General features: G+C 46.0%; 1 protein-coding gene across 1 annotated transcript in view; it reads right to left on the bottom strand.

Moving 5' to 3' along the window:
• The window catches only part of NUF2 (NUF2 component of NDC80 kinetochore complex), a 127124-nt gene that overhangs the window by 48848 nt on the left and 62255 nt on the right, over nucleotides 1–16021 (bottom strand). The window contains exons 8-9 of the mRNA XM_030207503.1: nucleotides 14849–14945; nucleotides 1924–1986 (exon numbers count right to left, since the gene is read on the bottom strand). Coding sequence (XP_030063363.1) covers nucleotides 1924–1986; nucleotides 14849–14945 — 160 coding nt within the window. The remainder of the gene's footprint in view (nucleotides 1–1923; nucleotides 1987–14848; nucleotides 14946–16021) is intronic.

Below are 16021 nucleotides of genomic sequence, written 5' to 3'. Positions count from 1 at the left end.
AAGAACAAACAGTGCATGGCAAGTGCATTTCAAATGTCTGGAATGAAGATGACAGAAGTTATGGACAACAGAATTATTTACCCATACAAAGGTGCTCTCACAAGACAACAGTTTGGTTACAGATGTAGCCGATATCAACCTTGTCACTGCTGAATGAACCCCCTTTTTTTACTTAAGAAGAGTTTGATTGCTTCTGAGCATGTGCAGCATTCCCATTATTATAGCTTGCTTCGACTCTATCTTCAAACTAAAAGATGAACTACAGAACGAAAGAAAGGAGGAGTATGTGCAACTAGTCAGCTCTTGAAGTGCATTCCTCTAGTTTGGCCAGCAGGTGGTGAATGTTATAATTTAAGCTGTTACAAAGAACTGACCTTTCTTTCTTTTCTTCTTTTACTAAGGTGTGCTCAAATTGTGGGTGCACTAAATGTCAGAGACGCCCATAGGAATGCATTGGCATCTCTAACGCTTAGCACGCCCACAATTTTAGCGCATGCCAAAAACGTGAGTGCGCCTTAGTAAAAGACCCTCTAAGTTAGCATACAGATAAAGAAAATGCCTATAGTGATGTAACCAGCTTTTTTTTTTTTAAGCTTCTTGACTATGATTGGCCGAGGAGCTCTTTTCATTTGGATTGTACTGGTTTTTTTCCCCCAGTTTCAACCCGGGAGAAGAGTGGAAGCTCTTTGCTGAAGCCCTGTAAAACAGCTATATTTGATAACTGGTAAGCAGCTATATGTGTTGATCTCCCCAGGTACTTTCTAGAAAGTAAGCAAATGTTTAATTAGTGTTATAATTGATCCATATTTCAGTTACCTGTTATTGTTTGTTGATTGCACATTTTTTGTTCATAGTTTAATTTTTCAGACAATAAACATTTTCTTTTAGTTTATTGCCTCTGTCTTCCTGGACTGTTGGGTCTGTGAGTACTTTCTGGAACTGTGGGACCACTGGGAGTGTGGCCCCAGTAACCTAGAAGTCACTGGGAATAATTTGAGAGTGGGAGATTCGCCCAGAGGCAGTTGGGACCCAGTGGGTGGGAGGAGAGCACTAGTATAGAGCGCAAGCAGACCTGAGTTGTGCTGCGGATAGACCCTCTACAGTGGCAAAGAGGTAGCCCCAGGCGGGTGGCTTGGCATTTCGTGATAAACTAACTTTTCAATAATTTTAGCCAGATAAGACGAGCAAGAGATCAGCCTATTAGGGACAAATGTAGACTTTTTCAAAAGAGGTCTCACTGTAGCTATTTTTATATTATCAGGGTACTCTACCCTCCAAAAATGACTTGCAGTAATTTCTAAGGACTCTATAGCTACACTCTAAAGCCTTCACAATAGATGGACTGCAAGAATTCAACATAAAAGGTGTAGTCTTGACTCTGATAGAGCTTCCAGTAGACAATTTAATTCAATAGATACATTCTCAGATTCAAATAAGACACGTTCTCTCTAACTTTTATGGTGAAGACCCCAATATTTTTGGATCTTTATACTTAATCAGATGCTCAGTGTAAGTCATGCAGATTCACTCGGGGGTCGGGGGAGGCAGTGGCGGTTTACTTGTTACCCAATACCCACTTCTTAAAGCATCCAATTCTATTCAGCCAGTTAATAATACTAAGGAAACTAGGAGTTTGTTTACTGTTTTACACACTGATTCTGATTAATCTTAATTGTTCCTACTTCTTTACTTGCATTTGAAAAGACTGGTTTCAATTAAACAAGGGTATCTTAGTAAGAACTTTCAATTCTTATGATTTTGCGTGGGAGTCACAAACTTTCTTAGCACTGTACATTGTAGTCTCAAGAATACCTCTTGTGATTTGCGAGAAGTATTTTTGAAAGATGGTAAAAATACCCAAATAGCTAGAGATTGATATGTTTGATAACTCCTATAGTCATTAATATACTAGCATAGCCTTACCAATTTTTTATTTTTCTCTGCAGATATTGCTTTGTTTTGCGCTATCCTTTCTTGTAAAGTCACCTGGTAAAGAAAATAATTATTTATAATCCAAGAACATTTAAGCAAGAAAACAGTGAATTTGGTAGTGTTGCTTTTTCACTAAGGGCCCTGTTTATTAAGCTGTGCTGTAGGTGCGCTAACAGTTTAGTGCGGAGCTAAAAGTTAACGCGCCTATAGTGCGGCTTAGTAAACAGGGCCCTAAGACTTGAAATCTTTTTATAGTGTTCAGGTCTTAGATTAATAATTTTCTTTCATGCAAAATGATGTTTTCTTAACACAAATATATTGAACTTTGTAAACATAACTTTTTTAAATGAAGTACAAGTAATTGTGATATTAAGGCGTGTCTAAATGAAGCTCAACAAGGAAATAAGCATAATTGAAACAGGGCCAATGTATTAGGATTGGTCAATACAGTGTTTGAACGCAGCCCGCCAGTCTCACCTCTGTCACTCCTTGCCTCCCCCATGTCCTCTCACAATGTTGCTGTTAACAACAGAACAACCTTGCTTTCAGCAACACATAAAGCCCAGAGGACAAACCATGCATTGGCCAAACTCCCAAGATCTTCTTATGATATTGGGAATGCAAATTGTTTTCCAAATATGTAAGGTATGTTTATTTTATTTATTTAAATATGAATTTTTACTTACACCTTTTTCAGTAAGTAGTTCAAGGTGAGCTACCATTCAGGTAACACTGTATATCCCTAACCACACCCTCTCCAAAAGACATTACACAATGTGATACCCACAAGTGAGCCTTCTCCAAAGTAGCCTCCACACTCTGGAATGCACTCCTTGAAAGGCTTCGCTTAGACTATCTGTACTTCAGGAAACAGGTGAAAGCTTGGCTCTTCAACCAGGCCTTTAATGGAAGAAGTAACTAACTTCTTAGTCTCACACACGCAGACAAGGAGTAACACAGACTGCATATAATGAAGGAGGACATGTTTATCCACTCCTACCCTAGCTGAAAAGCGAAGATACTTACCTGTAGCAGGTATTCTCCGAGGACAGCAGGCTGATTGTTCTGATGGGTCCGCACCACGGCGGCCCAGGAATGGAGAATTTTCCAAGTAAAATTAAACAGAGCTTTGCGGTAGCTTCCGGCGCGCAGGGCACACCCACCGCGCATGCGCGGCCATCTTCCCGCCCGCGCGTGAACGTTCCCGCTCAGTTATATCAAAAAAGCAAGTAAATAAGAACACAACTCCAAAGGGGAGGAAGGCGGGTTGGTGAGAACAATCAGCCTGCTGTCCTCGAAGAATACCTGCTACAGGTAAGTATCTTCGCTTTCTCCGAGGACAAGCAGGCTGTTTGTTCTCACTGATGGGGTATCCCTAGCAACCAGGCTCACTCAAAACAACAAAGAAATGTCAAATGAGCCTCGCAACGGTGAGGACATAAGCAGGATTGACCTACGAACTAGAACATCTAACTGAGAGTGCAGCCTGGCACAGAATAAAAATGGGCCTGGGGGTGGAGTTGGATTCTAAACCCCAAACAGATTCTGCAGCACCGACTGGCCAAACCGACTGTCGCGTTGGCTATCCTGCTGAAGGCAGTAGTGAGATGTGAATGTGTGGACTGATGACTGTCAGGATGGCTGGACATATGCTGGACATACTTAAAATTAATATAGAGTAATATTAAACCAGCTTCTGACCTCTGAGAACTCCCCCCTCCATCAGGAATCACTGAGGATGGCAAAATGGACCAAATGGTGCTCAAAGGCCTGATAGCCCTTTTGTTTCTCAATTACTCCTGATTAACATACCTTTTGACCAGAGCTCTGAGAACAACCGAAGCCAGACATAGAGGCTCCATCACTAGGCACTTCAAACAGGAGAACCTGTGAAAATGCTCACCTTTCCTGACTTCAGAAAGTAATCTGGAGTTTTGTAAAGGAAATAACTGGGAAGGAGAGAAGTTATTTGATCTCTTTCTGCTCCTGTTCCCTCTCTGTTTTTATGAGGTATAAAGCAGTACTTCTCTCAGCACAGGGCTCTGTTTTTTTTTTGTTTTGTTTTTTTTTTTGGGGGGGGGGGGGGGGGGCACTACGTCTCTCTCTCTCTCTGTCTTTCTCTGTGCAGCAGAGCATAGAGCTCTGCTTGCACTTCTCTCTCTTTCTTTCCCTCTGCCCACCACCATCTTGAGCCCCAGAGCACAGGGCTCTGGAAGTTTTTCTCTCTGCACATGGCTCTGCTGGCTTAGCTGTTCTCTCTCTTTCTCTAAACACACACCCAGTATAAATCTCTCTGCCAGTTAATTCATTTTTAGAAAATACCTTTATTATTTATTTGCTTACAAAACCTAATACCTTAACATATCATTCCTTCATACACACTCACTTACAAATGCACACACATACACATTTCACAATAAAACCTTAATGGAGCAAACCCACTAATACATGTAATATCCTAACTGTTCAAAATGCCCAGTAACCTCAGCAGGATATTTGTTCAAAAAGTTCCTCTGATGCTAGTACTGTACTGCCCCCACGGGGTGTGCCTGTTGCTTTAAGCTTCCATACTGATCACAGCATTGCACTGCAAGTTCAAAAAGTTCATCTAATTTTAGTGCTGCACTACCCCCTAGGGTGTGCTTGTTGCTTTAAACTCCCATCATAGTCACAGCACTACACAAAATCCAATCCTTTTCATGTGTGCTGGGTCCCAGAAATTCCAAACGAAAATGCAAACATTTGCTTAGAGTTCTCCACTCCTGTGGTCAATCCACTTCCACTCCTGCAATGTGCTTGAAACTCTGACCCTACGAGCTGAAGTAACAGCCACCAAGAAAATGACCTTCCAAGTCAAGTACTTCAGATGGCAGGAATCCAGTGGCTCGAAAGGAGGTTTCATCAGCTGGGTGAGAACAACGTTGAGATCCCATGACACTGGTGGAGGTTTGACAGGGAGGTTTGACAAAAGCAAACCTCTCATGAAACGAACAACTAAAGGCTGTCCAGAGATAGGCTTACCCTCTACACGGTGATGAAAAGCACTAATCGCACTAAGGTGAACTCTTACGGAGTTGGTCTTGAGACCAGACTCTGACAAGTGTATTCAAGCAGGGTGTATGTAGAACAAGAGCCTTGCTATCACACCTGACGACAAACTTCCTCCATTTGAAAAAATAACACCGCTTCATGGAATCGTTTCTGGAAGCAAGCAAGATTCGGGAGACACCCTCAGAAAGACCCAAGGAAGCAAAATCTATGCCCTCAAGATCCAGGCCATGAGAGCCAGAGACTGGAGGCTGTGATGCAGAAGCGCCCCCTTGTTCTGAGTGATGAGGGTTGGAAAACATTCCAGTCTCCACGGTTCCTCAGAGGATAACTCCAGAAGAAGAGTGAACCAGATCTGATGAAGCCAGAAGGGAGCAATCAGAATCATGGTACCGCAGTCTCGCTTGAGTTTCAGCAAAGTCTTCCCCACCAGAGGTATGGGAGGATACGCGTACAGAAGGTCCTTCCCCCAATGAAGGAGAAAAGCATCCGACGCTAGCCTGTCGTGGGCCTGAAGTCTGGAACAGAATTGAGGGATCCTGTAATTGATCTGAGTGGCAAAAAGATCCACCGAGGGGGGGCCCCATGCTCGGAAGATCTTGCGGGCTATGCCCATGTTCAGAGACCACTCGTGAGGTTGCATAATCCTACTCAACTTGTCGGCCAGACTGTTGTTTATGCCTGCCAGATACGTGGCTTGGAGAAACATGTCGTGACGGCTTCCCGACACAGAGGGCGAGATCCGGTGCCCCCTGCTTGTTGATGTAGTACATCGCAACCTGATTGTCTGTCTGAATTAGAATGATTTGATTGGACTGCCGACCTCTGAAAGTCTTTAGAGCGTTCCAGACTGCTTGCAACTCCAGGAGGTTGATTTGAAAACCTGTTTCCTGAAGGGACCAAACACCCTGAGTGTGGAGCCCATCGACATGAGCTCCCCACCCCAGGAGGGTTGCATCCGTTGTCAGCACTTTTTCTGGCTGAGGAATTTGGAAGGGACATCCCAAGACCAAATTGGATCGAATTGTCCACCACTGAAGGGAATTGTGGAAATCGGCGGACAGCTGGATTGCATTCTCTAGGTTCCCTGCAGCCTGAGACCACTGGGAAGCTAGGGTTCACTGAGCTGATCTCATGTGAAAGCGTGCCATGGGAGTCACATGAACCGTGGAGGCCATGTGGCCCAGGAGCCTCAACATCTGCCAAGCTGTGACCTGTCGAGAAGCTCTGGCCATGGAAACTAGAGACAGAAGATTGTCTGCTCCAGTCCAGGGAAGATAGGCACAAGCTGTCTGTGAGTCCAACAGAGCTCCTATAAATTCCAGATTCTGGACAGGGGAGAGAAGGGACTTGGGGTAATTTATAACAAACCCGAGTAGCTCCAGCAGTTGAATAGTCATCTGCATGGACTGTAGAGCCCCTGCTCTGAGGTGTTCTTCACCAGCCAATCGTCGAGATAAGGGAACACATGCACTCCCAGTCTGCGTAGCGACGCTGCAACTACTGCCAGGCACTTTGTAAAGACCCTGGGTGCAGACGCCACACCAAAAGGCAGCACACAATACTGAAAGTCGAAATTGAAGATACTTTCTGTGAGCTGGAAGTATCGGAATGTGTGTATAAGCGTCCTTCAAGTCCAGAGAGCATAGCCAATCTTTCGCCTGAATCATGGGAAGAAGGGTGCCCTGGGAAATCATCCTGAACTTTTCTCAGACTAGGAATTTGTTCAAGGCCCTTAGGTCTAGGATGGGACGCATCCCCCATGTTTTCTTTTGCACAAGGAAGTACCTGGAATAGAATCCCAGCCTTTCTTGCCCTGGTGGAACGGGCTCGACCGCATTGGCCTTGAGAAGGGCAGAGAGTTCCTCGGCAAGTACCTGCCTGTGCTGGAAGCTGAAAGACTGAGCTCCCGGTGGACAATTTGGAGGCTATTTGAAGAACCCACCAATCGGAGGTTATGAGAGGCCACCTTTGTTGAAAAAATTTTAGCCTCCCCCCGACTGGTAAGTCGTCCGGCACGGACACTTTTACAGCGACTAAGCTCGGCTGGAGCCAGTCAAAAGCCCGTCCCTTGCTTTTGCTGGGGAGGCTCAGGGGCCTGCCGTGGCGCACGCTGTTGATGAGAACGAGCGTGCTGGGGACAAGCCTGAACAGGCTGCCGAGGAGGATTGTACCTACGCTTATTATAAGCGTAAGGAGCAGTCTTCCTTCCCCGGAATAAAGTCTAGCAGTTGAGGTAGAAGCAGAAGGTGCTCGGCAGGAGAGATTGGCCACAGCGGTTTCCCGCTGCGTGATCTGATCGACCACCTGCTCGACCTTCTCACCAAAAATATTATCCCCCCAGCAAGGGTCATCCGCAATCCGCTGCTGGACTCAATTGTCCAGGTCAGAAGCACTGCCATGAGAGTCTGCGCATCACTATACCCTGAGCATCGATTCTAGATGTGACATCAAAAGAATCGTAATCACCCCTGGACAGGAATTTACGGCGGCATCTGCTGCCTGACCACCTCCTGAAAAGGCCTGGAGAGCTCCAGGGAGAGCTTATCAACCAAACCCCGCCAGTTTTTCCACCGTGTTCCGCAAGTGAATGCTTGTGTAGAGCTGGTAAGACTGGATCTTGGCTGCAAGCATAGAGGCCTGATACACCTTCCTCCCAAAAGAGTCCAGAGTTCTAGGCTCTCACCCCGGGGGCGCCGAGGCAAAATCTCTAGAACTCTTGGCTCTCTTGAGAGCGGAATCCACAACCATAGAGTCGTGAGGTAACTGCGACTTCATCAACTCAGGTTCACCGTGAATCCGATATTGGGACTCAGTTTTCTTGGGAATGGTGGGATTACTTAGTGGATTCATCCAGTTCCGCATAAGTGTCTCCTTGAGGACATTATGCAAGGGAACCGTGGATGACTCCTTAGGTGGGGAAGGATAGTCAAGGACCTCGAGCATCTCAGTCCTGGGCTCATCCTCAGAAACCACCAGGAAGGGAATAGCCACAGACATTTCCCGGACAAATGAGAAAAAAAGACTCTCCGGGGGAGAAAGCTTTCTTTCTGGAGAAGGAGTAAGATCAGAGGGAAGACCACAAGACTCCTCAGAGGAGAAATACCTGGGATCCTCCCCCTCATCCCATGAGGCATCCTCATCGGTGTTGCACAGTTCTTTGATGCCGAGGGCCACGTCCTCGAGGGCGATGTCGAGAGGTAGACTCCCATGCCAGTGGTAATGAAGCTCCCTCCAGCGACGCCGATGCCGCAAGCAGTACAGGCGTCGACGACCTCCGCACGGGGACAGAGCCAGCCGCCGCTTCCATGTGCTGTACGGGGGGTGCAAGCACCCCCAGCACCGAAACAGACTGCAGCAACCCCTCCAGGAGACCTGGAAGCAGGGCTCGGATGCGCTCGTCTAGAGTCGCCGTCGAGCAAGGCTGCGGAGCCGGTGCCAGAACTGGTTGAGGCTGAGGAGGCGGTACCGGGCTGTCCGAAGACTGACGCGCCGACACCTCCTGAATGGAGGGTGAGCGGTCCTCACGGCGTCGGTGCTTCACAGGTGCCGAATCCCTCGGCGCCCCGGCTCTCTCGGTACCATGCTGAGGAGACAGATGACGGTGCTTCTTCGACTTCGCTTGATGCACATCACGCAGACGCCTCGGTACTGACGAGGAGAACGTGGAATCTACACGCCTCCTCAGGATCGGGTTCAAGTCTGGTCGGTCCCGGGGGCCCTGAACAGTAGGAGACTCCGAGATAGGTGGAGACCCACTCGACAGCTCACTGCTCCCAGCATGTGATGGTCTCCGGACAGCCATTACCTCCGCTCCTGAAGTCGATGCCTTCCCCGGTATCGATATCGACGACCTCGGTACCGATGCCGAGGAACTGGTCGAAGCTCTGAAAAGATGGTCCCGAATAGCTTTTCTCGATGCCTGCATCCGCTTTTTCAAGCTAAGCCACAACTTACAAGCGTCCGGGTGATGGTCGGGCCCAAGGCACTGAAGGCACCACGCGTGCAGGTCAGTACCCGAGATTGACCGCTTGCACCGATTACACTTTTTGAAGCCGCTGGGAGTCTTCGATGACATGGACGGAAAAATCGCGGCAGCGAAATCAAAAGACTCTATTGTGCCAAAAAGAGGGGCACAAAAATGAGGGCCGCGTCGAAAGCGAAAGGAAACTTAAAAAGGACAAACTAAGGAATTAAAGTTTTTTTTTTAAACTTGGAAATGAAAAAGACCAAAGAAGCGAAACAAACAAAAAAGAAAGCGCGAAACAGCGCAAACACATCAAAAGTCTTTCTCTGGGCCTGAGGGAGAGAGACCAACACACAGCCACTCTCCTCTGCGGAAAAAAAAAAACTGAGCGGGAACGTTCACGCGCGGGCGGGAAGACGGCCGCACATGCGCGGTGGGCGTGCCCTGCACACCGGAAGCTCCGGCAAATCTCTGTTTAATTTTACTTGAAAAATTCTCCGTTCCTGGGCTGCTGTGGACGCCGACCCATCAGTGAGAACAAGCAGCCTGCTTGTCCTCGGAAAATAACATTTAATCATCTCTCTGACCTCATGTGCAACTTTCTTTAAAATTAGTCACCTTAACTCCTCTTACTCTCTTACCTATCTATATGGTTCATCTTGGCTTATACCCTATGCTGTCTATTAAAATGTTCTATTACATACTGTGTTGAAACATTGTAAGTAGTATACTATGCCATACTTTGTATTGTTATTTGAATATTTTCACTGCTGCTATTGTCTATTGCTTAAGTTTGATTTAATCTTACTGTACACCATCTTGAGTAAATCCTAATAAATAAACAATATTGTACTAACGTATATTGTTAGTTTAATGTTTAGAAAAGTAGGTTAGAAATGGGGTGGGGATGTGAAGGTTTGGAATATGTACAACTCCTCCCACCCTAATTTGAATCCATCTGGAACCTCCCTCTTTCTCCTTCTGTTCCCCCCCTTCTTTATACTCTCCATCCTTCTCCCATCCCCAGTCCTCTTTCGGTCTTTCTCCCTATCCTCTCCCTGTGTTAATATTCAACATAAGTTGCACATATAACTAAGAAAGGCCAGAAACTACCATAGGTCTGATATTCAGCCCACAGAAGTAAGCAGCTGGTAAGCTGCTTCCAGCCATGGGCTGAACCCTGGATATTCGATACCGGGACATGCAGGGGTCCCAGCACTGAATATCTGGGTATGTCTACTAACCCGGAAGTTAACTGGGCATCAGTCAATATTTAGACTGATGCCTGGTTAACCTGGCACAGAAAATTAGGAAAACTGTTTCAATGCCCTAACTTTATGTGGTTACTTAGCCGGTTAGCGGACTGAAAATTCTCACTAACTTGCTAAGTTGATGCTCCACCATAACTCCTGTTAAAGGTTGGCCGATTCGCAGACATATTAACCAGTTAATGCTGCTGAATATCGGCTGCTGGCTTACTCAGTGGGGTTTAACTGGGCAGAAGCCCAATGCCACATTCTGACCACCTCCTGACACAAGAAGTATGATCCCGTGCCTCCTTTGGATGAGGATGCAGTTGCCAATATCTGAAAGCCTTTAGAGCATTCGAAATGGCTCATAGCTCCAGGAGATTGATAAGAAGTTGTAGCTTCTGAGCAGACCAGTGACCCCGTGTGTGAAGCACCTCTAAATGAACACCCCAAGACCAGGTTGGGGGCATCTGTCATCAGCATCTTCTGTGGGGGAGAAACTCAGAATGGAAGTCCCATGGTCAAATTGGGCCAAATTGTCCACCACAAGAGCGACTTCTGCAGAATGGGGGTGACAAATGCATCTGATAGGTTCCCTGAGGCCCAACACCCATGGGAAGCTAGGGTCCACTGAGCCCAACTCAAATGAAAATGTACTATGGCCGTGACATGCATTGTGAAGGCTATGTGGCCTAACAACCTCAACATCTGATCTGTAACCTGCTGGCTCTGGCGGACTTGTAGGGCAATGGCGATTAATGCCTCTGACTGGCCCCCTGGAAGGAAGGCCCTCACTTGAACTGTATCAAGCACGGCTTCAATGGATTCCAATCATCATGTAGGAATGAGGTGGAACTTCGAGTAGTTTTTCATCGAACCCTAGAAGCACCAGCATCCAAATGGTTCTGTGCATTGATTCCTGAGCTCCGTTCTGGGATGTGCTCTTGATCAGCCAATCATCCAAGTAGGGAAAGATGTGTACTCCCAGGTTGTGTAGACACACTGACTACAGCAAGGCACTTGGTAAACACCCAGGGAGCAGACACAAGGCCAAAAGGTCCAGGGAGCAGACACAAGGCCAAAAGGTATGATGAGATACTGGATGTGGTCTTTCCCCACTTGAAATCTGAGATGCATACCTGTCACAAGAAGTATCTGCATGTGAGTGTAAGCATTAATTAAGTCCAGAGAGTAAAGCCAATCGTTTGCCTGAATCGTGGGAAGTAGTGCCTAGGGAAACCATTCTGTTTCTTTGACCAGATATTTATTCAGTGCCCTTAGGTCTAGGAAAAGACAAAATTCCTCTGTCTTTTTGGACACTAGGAAGTACTTGGAATAGAATCTCTTCCCTTCGTGGAATGGCTGGACCACATGGGCCTGTAGAAGAGAAGAGAGTTCCCTGGAAACACAGCATGATACTGAGAGCTGAATGTTGGAGGTTCAATTTAGGGTGTCCCCTCTCCTCCCAGACTCTGAAGAACCCACCGGTTGGACGTTATAAGCGACCACCTTGAGTTTTTTTTTTTTTTGGAGGGGGGGGGGGGGATCAGCCTGTTCCACCCCCTCCCAATCACTGGTAGGCCATAAGGATGGTTACCTTTACGACGACTATGCTCTCCTGGAGCCAGGCAAAAGCTTTCCCTTGCATTAACTGGGTTGCTACCTGGGCTTTCTGGGTCCACTGCCTAGGTCTGGAGTGGGGCCGCTGGGAGGCCAAAGGAATACACCTACACCTTTGAGTGTAGTAGGATCTCCTTTTGGGCACCACCCGAAAACCTCTGAGAAGAGGAGGCTGCGGTAGGAGTGAGCTGAGAGAAGGACTTCATGCTATAAGTACTCTTTTGGATGAGATAGGTCAGCGACTTCTTCCACTTTGTCCCTCCAAAAATTGTTGCCATGGTAAGGGATGTCCACCAGGTTTCCTGAACTGCTGGTTCTAGGTCTGAAACATAACGTTTAGCTACTAATGTACAGAGTTCGGTAGCCTCTTCTGAGGGCAGAGAGTCCGCAAACTCTCCTACTCTGCGAACCGAGTTCCGTAAGTAGATGCTCATGTAGTGTTAGTAGGTCTGTTTGCGGGCCATAAGCATAGAATCCTGATAAACGTTTCTCTCAAAAAGATTAAGATCCTAGCATCCCGCATCAAGGGCGCCAAGGTGTGGGTCATAGAACTCTTGAGAGCGGATTTGACCACCATGGAATGGCTGTGGCTTTTCAAATCCAGGAGCTTTCTGAACTCTGTAAGTATAATCTATCTTCCAAGGTAAAGGCTGCACAGAGAGAGGGGTCTCTCAATTCATCTGTACAGCATGAAGGATGCCATGCACAGGCACTGCCATGGCTTCCCTAGGAGGTTTCTTACAGTCTAGGATGTTAAAATCTCTGCCCTGGGCTTGTCCTCAACTTCCAATCAAATTGAATGGTCCTAACCATATCCCTCAAGAAGATGACAAAGAAAGGTTCCTCTGATGGGGACTTTTTCCTGAGAAGGGGGAGGGGTCTGATGGGAGACCCAAGCAGCCCTACTCTGAGATCTCCTCTGATTCCATCTTAGGCACCACAGAGCGGTGCAAGTCAGACAGCAAAATACTCTTCCTAAGCAGGCTAATTTGATATCTGCCTCACTCCACTGGACTCATGTCCACACTCTGAGCGAGGAGTTTTCTCTCCCGATGGACTGGAGAGGAGCACTGCCTCTTATGACGCTAGCAACCATCAAGGCACTGGTGTCAATGTACAGGTAATGGACAGGGCACTGGTCTCGCGTATCGATTGGGGCAGCACAATCGATACCCTCGGGGCTTTGGCATTATGCCAAACCAAGATCCACTACAACTCTTTTTGCAAGAAGGCCCGGATCCACTCTTCAGGGGCATGCATTGACAAAGAGGTGGGAGCTGAATCAGAAGGCTAGCACATCAGCACCAACTCCACAGACAGGGAGCAGTCTTCTCAGTGCTGATGCTTCTCTGTTACTGAAAGTGCCAATAGACCCAGAGCTCCTAGAACAATGCTCAAGTGGGACCGATGTCGACGTTCCTTCACCTTTACTCAATGCATATCAGAATTCCTCAGTGCTGACAAGGATGAAGTTGAATCCTGACGCATCCTCAGAGTCTGGTCTGATGCAGGTTGGTCCAAAGGAGCCCTATTGATGCCTGATGCAGTCAGAGGAAACCCACCTTGAGACCCGTGTACCCTGTGCCCGGAGCCTCTTGTAAAACATGAGCAGAGGTGCACACATCTCTCCAAGTGCAGCAGCAGCAATTATGAAAAGCTGCACATGGGAGGGGGAACATACATGTCATTATAACCCCCACATGTGTATGGGAAAAACGTTTCAAAATGAGTGCTTCTGCATAGCTTGCGCCAGCAAAACTAGTCCCTCCTTGCCCCCCTCCCTGATCACTCCCTTGACCTCAATCCCACCCCTCCTGCCATGACATTACAAAAATCAACCAATCCTCTTCTTAACTCCCCCTAACAAACCTCCCCTATAAGATTCAATCTGCAACCTTACCAAAGCATCAAATCTCCCCTACCCACAACCCCCTGGCACAGAAAGCTCCCTCCCACACAACTCCTCAGGGAGTGGATTCAATGTTGCTGAGCAAGTTGGGTGGAGGGGAGGATCTTTATTTGCAGAGTAGGAGTCATATTCAGAGGCTGATAGGCATGATCTGGGGAGGGGAGAGGCACTTACACATGCCTTGGGGGGGGGGGGAGTGAAGATATATACAAAATCTAGATGGCAACATTTTATATCTATGTAAATTTCCCTTGTAAGATGGAAAATTCACATTGATATGGTAGGCCCACCGTAGACACTCCCTCTCCCCACCACTACACCTCTTAGCAATGTAAATGTAGTGATCACCACCACATATAAATAGACCCCTTTCTAAAATGGCTTTTACACAAGTATGCTAACCTATATGGGTAAAAACTGCTACTTATGTTTAGAAATGATTCTGAAATCAAAAACAAATGGTGGAAACTATACATACTCCCAATATATAAACAAATCAAGTGACACTCAGTATTGTGCTTCAAAACTTTTTTTGAATTTTCTGGATTTTCAATTTTTTATTAACAGGAAGAAAAAGCCTCAGCAGTCAAAAGGTAATTTCCATAGGCTGAGCATAATTAATATGACTCGCATCAAATTCACAAGTCAGTAAAAAATCTGTACTGCCAATCAACTGTGTTTTAAAGAAGCAAGTAACTTAAGCTTCTGCTCCTCATGATCCCAACGGGGACCTGTTTCACCCAAACAGGCTTCCTCAGGGGATGCTTCTCTTTAAACATGCAGCATATTGTCATTCATCTGACATGCTGAGTGTCACTTGATTTATCTATATATTGGGTGTATATATGGTTTCCACCATTTGTTTTTGATTTATAGTTTTATCTAATATTTGTGGAACAGTTCAATTTTGATTGAGCAGTGTTTTGCATTAGAAATGCTTCTAAAAATACGAATGACATGTATTGTTTAACTTTGATTTTTCTGTTCACTACTTTTATTATGTTGTTCTCAGCCCCGTTTTTTCTCATACAGGGTAACTACATGGTAAAAGCAATAATATTGGGGTTTCCTTATTTTATGGATCATGAAATAAAAGGTTATAAATCTCTACTTCCGACTTACAACTTTGGCCTGGTACTCCTGGTTGATAGTTTGCTGCAGCTCTTGAACACCAGTAGATATCACCTTGAACTCTGCTTGCTGTTCTGGTGGGACAGTACTAAACATAGGAACAAGCAGTTTACTTTAAAAATCTGTTTCTTTGTTTCAATTTTTTTTAAAAAGGACTTTTGACAGTGCAATGTGATACATTTGATTCAGGAAATCTTTCCTCAAATATGCAAAATTCTCCTTTTGTCCAAAAGTACCTCAGTATAACAAGAATGAATAGCACTATTTTAAGTCACCTTGCACTCTAGATGACAGTGCCATGTCTTGTCATGGTACCACATCTTAAGCAATTTGTTAAGGCATGTAATCAAGCTGAAATAAACACGTCCAGAAAAGTGTCGTATTTTCTGAGGAGGAGATTCCTGTTCATGGAAGGTATTTCTGCACTATGTAACACTGAACCTCTGTTCCGATACCCAATAAAATAACCACCTTTACTATTAGGAAAGTCTGCCTAAATAGCTGCCACTGTTGTTCCTTAATAGAGCATTCTTGAGACAACTAACCAAACAAGCAGGCTTTCACAGCCACACAATGCAGACAGAGTAAACCTGAAATAAATGAAGTTACTCGCCTGTTAACAGGTGTTCTCCAAGAACAGTAGGATACATATTGCCACTTATGGGTGACATTTGATGGAGCCCGGCATGGATGCTACACAGCATTTTGGTAACTACTGAAGCCTTTGGCAGCGTCACATTGCACATGCGCAGGTGATTTCCCACCTGATTTGAGTGCATGGGACCAGCAGTATGACAAAACAGCTTAAGGAATACCATTCCTAGGTGAGAAAGGAAGGTAACTGGCAATATGTGTCTTGTTGTCCTTGAAGAACACCTGCCACAGGTGAGTAACTTTGCTTATTCGAAGGACAAGCAGGGCAACATTTGCCACTTATAGGAATCCCTAGCTACCAGGCTCGCCGAAAACAACAAATGGACAATAGGGTTTTGCAACAGGCATGATCAACAAAGAACCAATTAACCTAAAACATTTTCTGAAGTGCTACCCGTTCCACACGCAGGGCCCAAGAGACAAGAAGAGCTCCTGATTCTCAATAAGTGGATGAGACGATGGTGCAGGAAGGAGGGTTTTAGATTTGTTAGGAACTGGGCAACATTCTGG

Source organism: Microcaecilia unicolor, chromosome 6, assembly GCF_901765095.1.
Source record: "Microcaecilia unicolor chromosome 6, aMicUni1.1, whole genome shotgun sequence".
Taxonomy (NCBI): Eukaryota; Metazoa; Chordata; class Amphibia; order Gymnophiona; family Siphonopidae; genus Microcaecilia; species Microcaecilia unicolor.
This window is presented reverse-complemented; position numbering and strand designations above follow the sequence as displayed.